The sequence below is a fragment of the Toxorhynchites rutilus genome, chromosome 3 (genome assembly GCF_029784135.1).
Source record: "Toxorhynchites rutilus septentrionalis strain SRP chromosome 3, ASM2978413v1, whole genome shotgun sequence".
Taxonomy (NCBI): Eukaryota; Metazoa; Arthropoda; class Insecta; order Diptera; family Culicidae; genus Toxorhynchites; species Toxorhynchites rutilus.
The window spans coordinates 331,301,722-331,316,535 of NC_073746.1; the positions used below are offsets into that span (position 1 = coordinate 331,301,722).

The window sequence follows — 14,814 nt, forward strand, 5'->3', positions numbered from 1 at the left end:
AAATCCATCAGGAAACGAATGAGCCATAAAGAGAAGAAACTTGTATCTTCGAAATCGACCAATCAGAACGAGGTATTTCCGTTGAGATTTTTCAATTATTCGATAGTTAGTTAAATGACATATATTATTTTCCCCAATGTTACAAATTGGTATGGAGTGCCCAACCACAAAATCTCACGAATCCATCATGACATGACTGAGTAATAAGCGTTTAAAATTGGATATTTTTCGCAATGCGATCGGTTTCCGTTTTCCAATTTGTACCTCCAATATGTTCCCGAAAGACGTAATCCTACGTCAAAATTGGTGACAATATAGCTGCCACTGGCCGTTACCTTCAAAAACGCTGCCTTGTAAGCTAACTTTATTACGCCTTTTGTTATATATAAACTTATAGCGATTTCGTTTTTAAAACTGAGTCAGAGCCAAACTGACTCTGTAATAAAAAAATGTTTTCAGTTTCACAGTTTTTTCAGTTTGTTGGTGTGCGTTATATAGTCCGATTTGTTTATATTTGTGACAACAAGTGTACAGTGTCGACGTCTGGTGGCGATATTAGTGCTTAGGTGGTAAATTATTCTCTATCAGATCAGAAGGGCCAAGTACAATATAAAAATATAAAAGTTTGAATGAAAATTTTTACTTCATATTGTTTGATTACCTAATACATGTAGTTCTGACACTCACTGAACCATTTGTCGATGCATTTTCTGTTTGTTCCACAAATAATTACTATTATAATATAAAATCATCATTTGACACAGTTTTCGTTCAATATGTTTCTGCGATATCGGAAAAAAAAACCTCTCATTTCATCACATAAAATGCGTTACGTTAAAGTAAATTTTCATTCATAGTTTTGATTTTGAAATCATGTTTATTCCATCTGAATATCCATAATTATTTTCGCCTCCCAATGAAAGCACACGTAGCTTAATGCCGTCTACGCGAATATACTCTTCTAACTCAGAATCCGAATTAGATTACGATTCCAATAATACAAAAGCAAAAGCAGCACTTTTTCCATTTTCATAGTTTTTATTTTTAGACTTTCCAAAACAATACTCGGAACTTGACTGTTCAGTATAGTTGTATTGGTGAACACGAGTGCCAACCCGTGAAACATCTCAGTGCGAAAGTAACAGCTTTCGGGGCGAACCTAGTGCTACACTAGGTTGACTCTGAGTGAATAGAAAAACGTTTTGACAGCAGTTAGTTCGGCACTGGGGTTGAAACTGAACAAGAATGAATTCGCTATTAAAAAGAGAAAAAAACGAATTTATATTTATATTTTACTGAAAAAACTGTGTGATCTTGCACAGTTGATCCTTAATCGAATTCTTACAGCAAAAAACGTATCAACTTGTTGCTTTTTCAACGCATTTGAACATGATTTTCTGTCAGCGCTCTCAAATCGTGGTTTTTCTACATAAAAATGACTCTCAAATTAATATCGCACATTTTGAGCGGCCCAAAACAAAATTGAGGGTTTTGATTAAGTAATATACCGAAATACAGCGAAAACAATATTTTACGTGGGTGGCAATATAGTTCCCGCGGCCTTATAAAGGGTTAATTCGACGTAAAGAATCGCCTGCAGATATGCAACATAGACACTCATATTTCGTCACAGATCCAATCGATTGTGAGGATGCAAATGAAAAGGATTAAAACTAAGTTTTTTATAGTACCTAGTTGAATTTATTTATTGCAATTCGGAAACACGTAATCATTTAGATGGTTTTTGTCAAGTATATTTATTCATGTTTACGGCGCACGATGATGATATACTTCTGTCTTCTTCCGCTGTCTCTTCTGTCGTTCCCCGTTCGCCGATCATCTTTGTAGTCCCTAAATGAGGAGAGGGTTTCTTTTTTTTTGTCATTTAACCTACGTGCGTTTTCGTCGATATATGGTATTATTGTAGCCGCTCAAGCCGCTTCTAAGATCAAAGTTTTGCTAAAACGTCGCTTATTGTGCGACTGTGTCTGTCCAACATTTTTGCGTCGCTTTCATTCGTTTATTGAATATTAGTTTCTTCTGATAAAATGGATAATAGTTTTTTGCTGGATGCATGCCTTACTCGTTCTTTTCAATTCTTTTTTTCTGAGTTTTGGGATTTTGAGTTCAAATATACTTGCGTGGATGTATTTTTTTTTCTGCTCAAAGGATTTCAAATGACATGATTGCACTATTTCAGAAGCATTCTTCAATGTTTTTAGAGTTTACTTAATTAAGTTTTTGTGTCGAAATTCGTAATAATTGTATCGCTTTCTGTTTTCTGATAAGTACGATTAAATTGGATGAGGGTTTTTTTTTTGTAGACTAGTGAACTAAATGGATAAATGTATTTTTATTGTTCTATTGTTTGCATGGTTAGAACGTTTTACATATTTAGAGCAATATTAGTTTATAGTTGCCTTACTTGTTAAAGTGAACAAAGCAACAAACAAAATCAGCGTATTTTGCTGTAACATCTTCTGTAGCCTAACAAATAAAACGGAATCAGGGAACGATAGCTCCGTTAAACAAAACAATCATTAGATAGATTGGATTACTTCTATCCTTGCAGGTAATATCTTCCTCGTCGCAATGTAGTCTGTCTTTCACTTAATACTACTCTATATAATTGATATACTTTTGGAAAGTAGAAAAATAGGATAATATAGAACGATTGCGATTATCCTACCGTTTGCTGTCAGCATGCTCACATTCATCGAATAGTTTATTCTGCTGGTGGCTACATTTCAACAAATAGATCAAACAAATATTTCACAAAGATAGATGGGGTTGAGTAACCGTCCTGGGCTTCGTTTGTTAATTTATCGTAAATCGGGATTATCGTTGGCTTGCTTTTTGATTCTCAACAATATTGTGGTGTACCACTGATCCAGTCGCGAGATACTGTCGTACTCCTTTACCGCCTCAGTGAAACCATCTACATTTTGCTCCTCCAGGTGCTCACAGAGAGTCTGTTACGAGAGATAGAAATTACAAAACGAATCATATTACCATTCGCACACAGAAACTTGCCTTAACCAGCTTGTATTCTCGTGAGTCCTGGAATGCTGGATATTGCTGGGCATATTTCTCAAGAGCATGCTGAGCGTTCAATAAATCAACACTTAGATGACACAGCGCAGCCCGGAAAAAGTATTCCTTGGCGCTATACTTAAGCAGAGAGCTGTCCAAACAAGATCCAGCCACCTGTTCGTAGATTTGTATGGCCTTCTCGTAATCCTCCAGCTGAGCAGCGTATTGGGCAACCTTCAGCATACATTTGTTGGCCGAACTAGTGGACTCCTCGCCCTTAAAGTAATCAGCCGCCTGCTCGTAGTGTTGTACGGCACGTTGCTGTGAATGTTGTGAGATTATATTTCACATAACAGTACTATTACTCAGAAAATCATCATACCAAATCGTTCGCTTCATTTTCATACATTTCGGCAATGCTCTGATGATGTTTAGCTGCCATAGTAAATCGACCCATGTCAGTGTAGATGTCGATCGCCTTCAATAGACAGCTGACCGCTTCGTTTGGATCGGTCTAAAAGGAAAAGCAATCTGTGTTTGCCGATTTGGGAAATTTAGTTTTTCTTGCATTTTTCACCTTCTTATAGCAATTGGATGCATCGACATAATTTGTCGCCGCATCGTGGCGACTGCCGGCCTTGGCGTGCAGGCTAGCTGCTTCACAAAAAGCCGATCCGGCCTGAACCCACTTCTTAGACATTTTAAACATATTGCCCGCCCTTTGGTAGCATTCGACGGCTTCCTCGAGCTTATTGGAACCGCCACTGCAACGAGAAGGAAAACAAAATACAGATACTCATATCAAAGAAGTTTATTGATAATACGCTAACACATCTCCCATACATGAGATCGTGATCTTATAAAAGGGTCAAGCAAAAACAACAACAGCTGCAAATATTGATTTTTCACGTTGTCTACATGCTCATCAGCTAAATTACGATGAAGCTTATGTTGGGAAACAATGCTTAGGGAAAGTTGCATTTTGCTTCTCATATGTGTATATCATACGAAATATTCGCAGAACTCAATTATGACCTTACGATGACTGTAAACTTTTCATGAGTCATACAAAAAACGCAAAAACTCCGTTGTCAACAAATTTATCAGTCAAATGAAGATATACCATCAATGTTTGAATGATTAATATTTTCATCGCTTTTCCTCTGCAGTCAATAGCTATGTGGGGAGATTTTTCCTTACATACCCAAAAAGTGAACCGAAAAAACCCTTCGACGAGTTTAACTTTTTCTCCGCCTCTGCAATCAACTGCATAGCTTTCTGCTCGTTATCGGCCATCGTTACGACGCGCTGCAACTAGTTTACCAAGTGAATCACCAAATTTCCTTCGATCTTTCCACAAAACACTCCTCACTTTTGCTGGCGATGAAAACTTTTATTATTGATTTTTCTCTCACGCACTTCTTTTGTGCCTGACCAGTAGCAGTTTTGATAGATCGGTTCCTCTGGTGCCAACTGGTGAGTGTTCAGTGGACCATCTGACAGATTGAAATATTTCAAAATTACGCAAAAACAGTGTTTACACAATAAATCAACGAACGAAATCTACACCCACACTGGAGAAAAACTTGCAGTAAATGCAGCTACCAAATCTTTAGTAGTTCAAACATTGGTAAAATGTACACATTTTTTGTACATATTACCAATCTTCGGTAAAACTGATGTCAGATGCAAAGTACATTCCTACCAAAGATTCGTATATTTTACTACATAGCATTTGTAACCTTGTGTGTTTTCATGCCTAGCAAATGTGTGTGCAGTCGCCTTTTTTCTACTAGAAGCGAAGCGATTTGGAGGTAAACGTTTTGTTTTTGCTCTGATTCACTATATCTAAATATCTTTTTTCAGCTTCTAAGCGTAGATAACAATTTATTTACATATTATATGGCACGTTGGAGCAGCGTAACAGTAACGGAAATCAACGAGTGGAAAAACTAAAATTAATCAACAAAAATAAAGTCCGTGCTCCGCTTGTTCGTAAGGATTTCACCAACAGCACTTCCTCGCGATCGAATTTTTCAGGTAAACAGGTTCATGATACAATTATAAACAAGCCTCTTTTGCTAAAATCCGCCACTTCTTCATTTCTACAGAAGTACTCTAGCGAAAACACCACACAAAGGAGTACCGAAAGACAAAATTCTTTCACTATTTTAACCCCTCAGGAAGCGGCGTACAGCTGGGATGGAGAAATCTGACTCCGAGGAGATTTGCTAGACAACAGCTGGACAACAGTATAATTGCTTATGTGCAATTTGGAATTCGGAGGTAAGTATTTTGTTTTCATTAAATATAAATTTGAATCGTGGACCAATAAATCTGTCATTATTAAACCGACGAATCGCTTTTGTTCGACCAATATTGATCCAATATCGGTATAACAAATCGTAATTTTTGCTTGACATATTTGTCTACCAATTGTTTTTCGTAAAATGTACTAATGATTAGTAGGGTCGAAAATCACTAAAGTATTGGTAACATGTACCAAAAAATTGGTCATATTTACTAAAGATTTCTCTCAGTGCAGGAAACAGATTACGAAAATAATAGCGAATTCGTTTTTAAAACTGAGTCAGTGCCAAACTGACTCTGTAATAAAAAAATGTTTTCAGTTTCACGAATGCGCTGGTTTGTTGGTGTGCGTTATATAGTCTGATTTGTTTATATTTACGACGGCAAATGTACAGTGTCGACGTCTGGTGGTGATATTAGTGCTTGGGAGGTAAATTGTTCTCCATCAGATCAGAAGGGCCAAGTGCAGTGTAAACATATAAAAGTTTGAATGAAAATTTTTACTTAATATTGTTTGATTACCTAACACATGTAGTTCTGACACTCACTTAACCATTTGTCGATGCATTTCCTGTTTGTTCCACAAATAATTACTATTATAATATAAAACCATCATTAGACACAGTTTTCGTTCAATATTCTGCGATATCGGAAAAAAAACTTTTATTTAATCACATAAAATAAATATTCGATACGTTAAAGTAAATTTTCATTCATAATTTTGATTTTGAAATTTATTCCACCTGAATATCCATCATTATTATCACCTCCCATTGAAAGCACACATAGCTTAATGCCGTCTACTCTACTCTTCAAAATCAGAATCCGAATTGGATTACGATTCCAATAATACAAAAGCAAAAGTAGCAGGTTTTCCATTTTCATAGTCTTTATTTTTATATTTTCCAAAACAATATTCGGAACTTGACAGTTCAGTATAGTTGTATTGGTGAACCCGAGTGCCAACCCGTGAAACATCTCAGTGCGAAACTAACAGCTTTCGGGGCGAACTAGTGCGACACTGAGTGCGAAACTGAGTGAATAAAAAAACGTTTTGACAGCAGTTAGTGCGGCACTGGAGTTGAAACTGAACAAAAACGAATTCGCTATAAGATACCAAATCTTTGGTAAGGGAAATATTGGTAGAATGTACATATTTTCTGTAAATATTACCAACTGTATGTAAAATTATTGTCAGATGCAATACACATCACTACCAACGATTGGTACATTTTACTACGCGGTATCGGTGACTTTGACGATTACTGGCAGCAGCAAATGAATTATAAACGTAACATTATTAATCTTATTATCGAGGTGATAATTGAGTTTAGCGGAACTAGTTTTCGATATTAAATTCTCCACAGAAAAAAAGTCGAATTAACCCAGATCCAGGACAGGGAAGTAACATTACTGAAAATCAATTCAATGTATGTTCTTTAATCAATATTGATACATATTGGACAGCCAAGCAATTATCCCTGCTCGTCTGCTGCCGGAGAATACGAAGACATTTCCTCAATAATGAGGAATCTGGAAGGGCAACTTCATAACCGTTTTGCCGACGATTGTCGGTTCGATCAATTGGATGTTTTCCGGATTCGTCACAAGGGAGGTTGCGTTTCCACTGACGCTGAGCTTCAAATCAATGTTGCAACGGGGAATAGAACTGGTCTCACTTAATGCCGCCTGGGCTTCGTCAGCTTCGTGATATTTCCCGAATGTGTTTGGCTAAGAAGTATAGGACGCTTGCAGCGTGCATATGTATCGGTGATCTGTTGAGCAGGCAAAAGAAATCGCTGCATAGGATTTATATGGATCGACAAGATTGAGCTTTGTACAAATAATTATTTTAACAAAATAGTTACAAAAATTAAGCGCTACTCTATATTAATAACATGCGAACATATGTGTCCTTAAATAAAAATATTTACTTTTTACAACAAAGTCATATACACGGAGAAAATTTCGAATTTCTGTTATGGCTATGATTTATATCAATGGAAGCAGATTGATTATTCAAAAAGTTTCACAGGAACACTGAAAACTGCACATTGCGATTGTATAGCTGGATTAGGTGAATATGTTCCCATGTAGGCTTTATGCTTTTCGCCCTGGAATGTATGTTTCGTCCCAACGGAAGCGAAAAAAAACCCTGTCGGATGCCCCGCCTACGAACTTCGTATGCCACATCACCATCGAAGAAATTATACGACAGCGCAGATAAACCAACAACAACGCAATACGCGCTCGCTATAAAAGCTAGGTGCGCTGCCCAAAAATCACCACTATTTCACCGACCATCGCGACGACAACATCCGAGGAAAGCAGCAGCAGCAACGGAAGAAGAAGCAACCGACCGAAACCTATAGAAGAATTGTAGAAGGAGAAAGAAATATATAAAAGAGTTGTTAAGTTTTCATCATCTTTTCCTCAACATTTCTAATTCCGAAAGAGATCTTCAGCCTTTCTCAAGGCTTCCGATCCGGCGAATCAACCCGCATCCGACTACGATCCCCGACGAGAGCTCCACCCGTTCAGCCAATTGGTTCCGGGCTCAGAAGCTCCCGAATATACAGGCCACCGCAACTTAGTCTTTGTTCCCAGACTGAACAATGTAGGTCTCGTGAATAAGTAGACTATAATGAATAATGAATGTGTAGGTATCCTTAATCGGCGGTTAGTTTCGCCAAAAAAGCAAATGATTATGTTGAAATTAAGAACATATTCTGCCAGAAAGATCAACCAACCCTCAGATACGATTTCCGGGTACCTGAATGCTCTGCGAAGAAGTGAAATATGGTTATAAGAAAATTGATCGAAAACGAAGAAAATCCATCAATTGGCTAATTCATGGAAAATACAAGGAAGCATTCGAACGTGAGCTCGAGCCTCTGTGTCTTCGTGTTGCATTACAGGTCTGTCCAATCAGAGACAAATCATTGTAGTTCTAAAAACATACCATTAAAAATCATCATCAGACAAAGTTTTCGTTTAATTTGTTTTAATATTTATTTGCGTTGAGGACTATATTGAAGCTGAGATACTGATGTTGGAAAAGATACTGTTGAGAAAGGTGGATCGAAAATGAAAAGTGAGATGAATCGACCTTTTCTGCCGATCATATTCCGCTGTGGGCAATGAGGTACATATGAGGTGGAGCAGTAGGCAGAGTATATTTGTATTGGTAAACATAATATGGTGTCATCATTATTTGCATTCAATATGGAATGTATATGGAAGAAACGAGACACTATTTAAATAACTTACAATTTGATGATGTCATTGTGTGGAAGCCAGAGTGCATATTGGCAGCACTGTCAGCTATAAGTATCTCGCCATACTCGTTCATCCCACTATTCGTATATACCTCGATTATAGCAACCTTGCACGGCACACACACAAAATTGTCCGCTTCCTTGTTCCAGCCACAGCAGAAGTAAGATACGTTTTCGCGTTCCGGGGCAAAATGGTGTACTCCACGGAGCCCAGTTATTCACAGTCATGAGCCAAAATGCTCATGAAATCTTGTAACTGATTGTTTTGCAATAGATGATGATTGTATTGTGACTTACTTCCATCATTTAAAGAGCAAAAACGTTCAGAGAACAGTTGTATTCTTAGTCCTCGGAAATAGCAAAATTTTCAATGAAATGTTGCTTAATTGTAATTTATTGTTGTCAAATCACATGCATCGGTACTGGAATCCCTCAAAATATCATCATATCATTGTGAAAATAACGAAAATTTGTTTGTTTCTATGAAGGTGAGAGAGTCAAATGATACTCAAAAATATCACTTTTATTAATCTTTTCCGACATCATTTCACAAATATCCACTGCACACTGTCACATTATACGCAGGTTTAGTGGGAACTCAACGAAAAGATATGTTTTTAATTGATAAAAAAACTTGCCGAAAAAAGCGTTTTCTCATGTATGTGGAAGGCAAGTGAATGTAAACACAAATATTGACGTCATAATGTAAAAAGTAGCTATGGCAGCACATGCTATCACGCACACTACGCTCGCAAATTCTGCCATCTGCTCCACCCAATAATCCTGCTCATGGCAGGGGTACGACTAAAACGTCAAATCCCTCACATTGCCAGTGTACCCAATATTGCTGCGGTTCACTGACATTTTGGTTCTATCAATTACTGTTGTTTACAACTCGGTCCGGGTATATAGTCGAATAGTGGCTAACTTTAAACTCCATGTTAAATGTGAACACCTCCATGTGAAACCGAAATATAAAAATCGCTCATGCAGTTAGAATAAAGCAGCGCATTTTTCGATTTCAATGCTCGTAAAAGATATGTTGGTAAACAAATGACGCCATGTTGATTTTGATTTTGGGTAGCCTATATTCAATTGATGTCTAACCCCTGGCTCATGGCGCTGTGGGCATGATTGTCATGGACAGATAGACTAGATCACTAGATATCGTTATGTAATGTCTACTTTATCATTTTAATATATCATCTAATTTGTTGGATTTCTTTTTTGTTGTTAATAAAAAAAAAAATAATTTAGAAAAAACGAACTTAAAGTAAGATATAGGCACAATTGGAACATTTTCTTGTTTATAATATTGAAAAAAAAACTAGAAGTGGGTTATATCTGTGACATAACCGCAAGGTAGACGTAAGACTATCGTTGGCTTAGCAATCAATAAGTAACAAGTATATACTTCTTAGACATTTCCACTTTCGAATAAAGTGATTATCATACCACTTCGTTTAGCCGCTCAAAGGAAGATCGCTTCCTACTCGAAAATACCCAGCGCAAATAGTACCCCCTCCCCAAGCCCCGATATTTAGAATCATCGTTGTTCCGGCGCAGAATTATTAACGCTTGAGATGGAATGGATTCCTCCTCAGAATTACACAGCAAAAATAAGAACCCCCTACCAAAAATTGGAAACGACGATCAAAGGATGGAAGGAAAGATGTGAATTATAGAGACCTTAAACTTTTGCAGTTCATTCGTCTCTAGCTTTTTTATCCCAACAGTTTATTTTTTATTAGGCTCATTCAGCTGTAACAGAGCCGAATTCATTCGTGTACATTTGATATCTTAAGATAACTTTTGTTGTATATTACACTGTTATCATTTTTGAGGCGTAAGAGTATCGCTATCTATCGATAAACATTTGTTTTATCTATAACACAGTAGCCGTTTAGGCGTAAGAGAACTCCTAATTCTATCGATGCACAACACATGTCGCCTTTTTCGGCGTAAGAATATTGCTATTGTTCGAATGTTCACAGATGGGCTGTTCACAGTGGGACTGTTGATAAGAGGCTTCCTTTGTTGCGTTATTGATAGTGCCAATTACCGATGCAGCAGACCAAAAATGTGAGCGATAAGGGACTGGGATTACCCTCGCATGATGATTATTGCGTGGACATAGTAGCTAGAATAACACACAAAGATGGTCAGTTGAGGGGGCCTGAGCTATGAGCTCATGATCGTTCCCTTAGTAGCGGACACGCAACCAATTAGGCTACGAAAACCCCCTTAGAAAGAGAAAGGCCCTTATAAAACCTCATTGCCATGAAAAAAGCATTCTATCCCTCGCCATCCAGCTCGCACAGCAAACGGTGTTGTGCAGTTGGGTGCCCTCACGAAGAACGAGCACCACAATCAATTGCGGCATTCGTAAGCAAATAATTTTATAACACAGCTTTCATCAATATGATTTATTTCATATAGTGCAATATTCACTACATCATATCAAGTATTTCGTATTCTTCACTGTCAAATCCATAGTCAATGTCACCCATCGGTATCGAATTATCATCGATACCTCGGTTTTCGCTAAATGTTCCGTTCGGTCCGACTGCATAAGAGAAATGCAATTGGAAAAGAAGAGCATTATACATAGGACTGAGCGTGACCTTCCGCATCACACATCGCCGCATCAACTTAATGGATTTTCAGAGAGTGTGCCAGTTTATATATGATTTCAATAGTCTGCTTTCAAAGCGATTTCTAAGCTATTGAAACAATTTTTGGAGTCACTGAGTAGCAAGCATATAACTCTTTGACATTTTGGCTTTCGAAAGAAATTATTTTCATACCACTCCGTACAGCCGGCAAAGAGGTATCAACGTTCAAAACCTTGCACTCCAAGTGTCACTCACTCGTTCTCGAAATTTTATACTCACACCCCGGTACAGAAATGAAAGACGTAGTCCTACGTTAAAAAAAATAAAATATTGGCGATCTAACGCAAAGCTCGATGCGCCATCTGTGTTTGATTTTCGAACTATGAAAATGATGCAAACATCAACCGAATCCGTCAATTACCGTTGAACAGAGAGTGTATAAATCTTTCGGCTGCTTTTTTTTCGGAAAAATCCAAATTTTTTTGGAGTGGAGAGTATATCACCAAGTAAGAAAAATCAAAAATTATATCATATAACTTTTAACAGGAATCAAACGATTTTTTTCGCTCCCAAATTCGCAGATCAAGGCAAGGACATCAATATCACAATCGTGGATATTATGGATTACGTGGGGGAATCGGTCCGCCCTATTAGGGAGGGACATGCTGTGTTTGCAGCAAATCACATTATTTGTATCGGTTGGAGGAATAATCAAAACAACATACTATCCATCGAAGCGTATGTGAACCAGTCATCGAACCCCGGAAACACCCCTCACAAAATTAACTTAAAAATTGGAGGAAGCACTTCCGACTGGATACTACTTTGTTCCTGCAAAGCAGGAACAAATAAATGCAAACATATTATTGCATGCCTGCTACATATAGAACGGTACGTATAATATATACACAAACATCACAGCAATTGAAGCATAGTTTCAATTAAATACTTTCAGATTTCGGAAGCTGGAGTACTTATCCTGCACAGATGTGAGACAGGCTTGGGGAATATCGAAATCCCAAAAAAACAAAACATGGGGAGCCAAACGTGTAGCAGATTTATGTTGCGTCAAGAAGCGCAACATAAAAGAGGTGTACAGTGGAAGTGACGATACACAGGAAATACTGGCAGATTCTTATAAAAGAATTCTTAGTGGTATAAACCATTTGATGTTTGGAAAGTGTATAAATGTATATAAAGCTATCGTTTTGTTCCCTTTTTAGTTGCCAGTGGATCCGCCTTAGCAAAACATCTTAGTGGAAGATTCATGAATCCACTAAAACTGCATCCGAACAGGGCACTGCAACTTGATAGTGAATGCGAATCCGATAACTATTGCTCGACAAAAGAAGTGTCTGAATGCTTGACGAGAAAAACCTGTTACATTCAAACAGGACCTGTTCGTTTTGATTCACAATTGGAAGCAGAATATTTCAAGAAGCACGTAGAGGTCAACTTGGATAAATCCATCGCTATAGCTTTTGCCACAAAGAAACAAAATACGAACGAATGGAAAATTGAACGATCAGTTAGAATAACTGCCAGCAACTGTTACTCGTTGTTCACCAACATGAGAAACAAATCTCCAAACTGGGATCAGAAAATAAATCAGTATTGTAGCATGCGGTCTTTGAACGTTACATCCACTAGGTATGGCAAAGAAACTGAATTGTTGGCGTTTAACTGTTACAAAAGAAAAAGGAACCCCCTGATGAAACACTGCGGACTGATTATTCACCCCGAAGAATCCTGGTTTGGAGCGTCGCCGGATGGAATAGATGCTCTTGGGAATGTGGTGCTTGAAATAAAATGTCCAGGAACCCCGGACATGTCACTGATAAGATCCTTGGCACACCGAATGTTAGGAAATATATCAAGCAGCAAGGCAACATTTTTACACTATGTCAAAATCATCAATATTATTGCCAGGTTCAATTGAACATGTGGATCTTGAATTGTAGAATCGCAGATTTAGTCGTTTATTCGAAAAAAGACGACGATTTTCTTGTAATTGAAGTCCCCTTCGATCAAGCGTTTGTTGAAAATATGGTTAAAAGCTTAAAAACCTTGTATTTTAATAAAATGATCAAAAAGTCGTTAACTTGAACAAATAAATATTATATATGTGCAAGTAGTATTTCATTGTATTGAAACTGTGCACCGTTCCGTATCCCTGCCCCTTATAATCCAAACCCTTCACTTTGTTGTTGGAAATTAGTGCCCACTGAATAGATGGAAAGATTTTCTTGAATAAGATGGAGTTCGATGGCAAATCGATGCTAATGGATTGCTGGTTGTAGATGGAGATTTAGATGTGTCGCTCTCTCTTGGGGTCGACGGAATGAATGCACTTATTTTCGTAACTAAAATATTGTTTAAAATACAATTACTTTTTATTTTCAGAAATAACAACGTTGAAATTAAATGGAAGCTAGTAACATTTATTTTAAAATTTATCATCTTTCAGTACAGGTGGGGTTAGGTTCACAATACCACAAATAATATCCATTATATCATCGATAAATGCCAGAATATTAGTGGTGATAGTATCACGCAGAATACCAAATAGTTTGATACGCTGGATGACTCGTTCAACGTGTATACGGGCTCGTGTGATTGCTTCGTTTCTGCTTGCTTCTGATGGAGATAGCCTCCCACCTCTCATGAATGGCGGCATATGAAGTTTAATACATTTCGCTGAACACTCTGTTTCTATAGACACTCCCTTGTCGACCATGATTTCATCCACATGTGGCGTCAACCGATCTTTTAATCTTTCGCTATTAAAAATAAATTTATCGGAAGTTTTTCCGGAATATGCCTTGCTTACGAAGGATATTAAACCAGCAGGTGTTACTCCCACTAAAAACTTGACCGTTCGTCGACATTTGTAGTTAGAATAAGATGAAATCCTGCAGTTTAAACAATTTAGAGAGGCTACCGGCACCTCTGTGCAATCGAGTACTACTGTTACATTAGGAAAGTGCTCTCTGAAGCACATTGGTACATTCTCCTTTATCTCTTCTTTAGTGGGCCAGTGTATGAACTGTCTGAATAAAGAAGCCAGAACTGAAACCATATGTGAAAAGTATTTCGAAGCCGTTACACCTGATATCCTGAACAAACTTCCAATTGCCTCGAAAGAAATATTTTGTTTGATCTTTGTCAGTGTGAGAATCACTCCATCTATTGTAGGCATTGAGAATTTTCGTTGTTCCCCAGCACTCTCCAATCTTCTCACGGCAAAACAAATTTCCTCAAGTAAAGTTAGTGACGGTAATCCGGTCCATGTATTAACTTCTTTGTCCGTCAAAAGAAGACATTCCGAACATCCACTTCGGTCGTCTGTGATTTGAAAAATTGATGATTCCACTTTTATCCTTTGATTCTGAACATTAGCCGAACCACGGGTGTCATTCAAAATTGAGTACTTTGTACTATTCAAATGGTTGATCTTAATACCAGGCACAATAAACGATGTTTGTAGATCTTCGTTGGTTTGATTTATACAGGAAATGTCACCAACATCAAGCGAAATTTTAGATTCCACATTGCTCATGGTAGCACTTTTATTATAT

The 14,814-nt window shown here is 37.6% G+C and overlaps 2 protein-coding genes across 2 annotated transcripts; one reads left to right on the forward strand and one right to left on the reverse strand.

Moving 5' to 3' along the window:
* Positions 1 to 2,334: 2,334 nt before the first annotated feature.
* Positions 2,335 to 4,503, reverse strand: LOC129775753 (alpha-soluble NSF attachment protein). The gene is made up of 5 exons (XM_055780822.1): positions 4,238 to 4,503; positions 3,611 to 3,797; positions 3,416 to 3,547; positions 3,034 to 3,354; positions 2,335 to 2,972 (listed from the first exon to the last, which is right to left on the reverse strand). Exons 1-5 carry the CDS (start codon positions 4,327 to 4,329, stop codon positions 2,823 to 2,825), a joined length of 882 nt encoding a protein of 293 aa, XP_055636797.1. The 5' UTR covers positions 4,330 to 4,503; the 3' UTR covers positions 2,335 to 2,822.
* Positions 4,504 to 7,462: 2,959 nt separating this feature from the next.
* LOC129774593 (uncharacterized) lies at positions 7,463 to 13,342 on the forward strand. The gene is given in 8 exon segments (XM_055778356.1): positions 7,463 to 7,525; positions 7,606 to 7,722; positions 7,799 to 7,960; positions 8,007 to 8,022; positions 11,818 to 12,127; positions 12,192 to 12,391; positions 12,460 to 13,071; positions 13,074 to 13,342. Coding segments are annotated over 8 exon segments (1,749 nt in total).
* Positions 13,343 to 14,814: the final 1,472 nt, after the last annotated feature.

Coding starts and splice junctions, on each gene's coding strand:
- LOC129775753 (XM_055780822.1), bottom strand. CDS start 4,329: ATGGCCGATAACGAGCAGAAAGCTATGCAGTTGATTGCAGAGGCGGAG. Junction 3,548..3,610: donor CATCCAATTGCTATAAGAAG/GTGAAAAATGCA, acceptor TTTTCCTTTTAG/ACCGATCCAAACGAAGCGGT. Junction 2,973..3,033: donor GAGAATACAAGCTGGTTAAG/GCAAGTTTCTGT, acceptor CTCTCGTAACAG/ACTCTCTGTGAGCACCTGGA.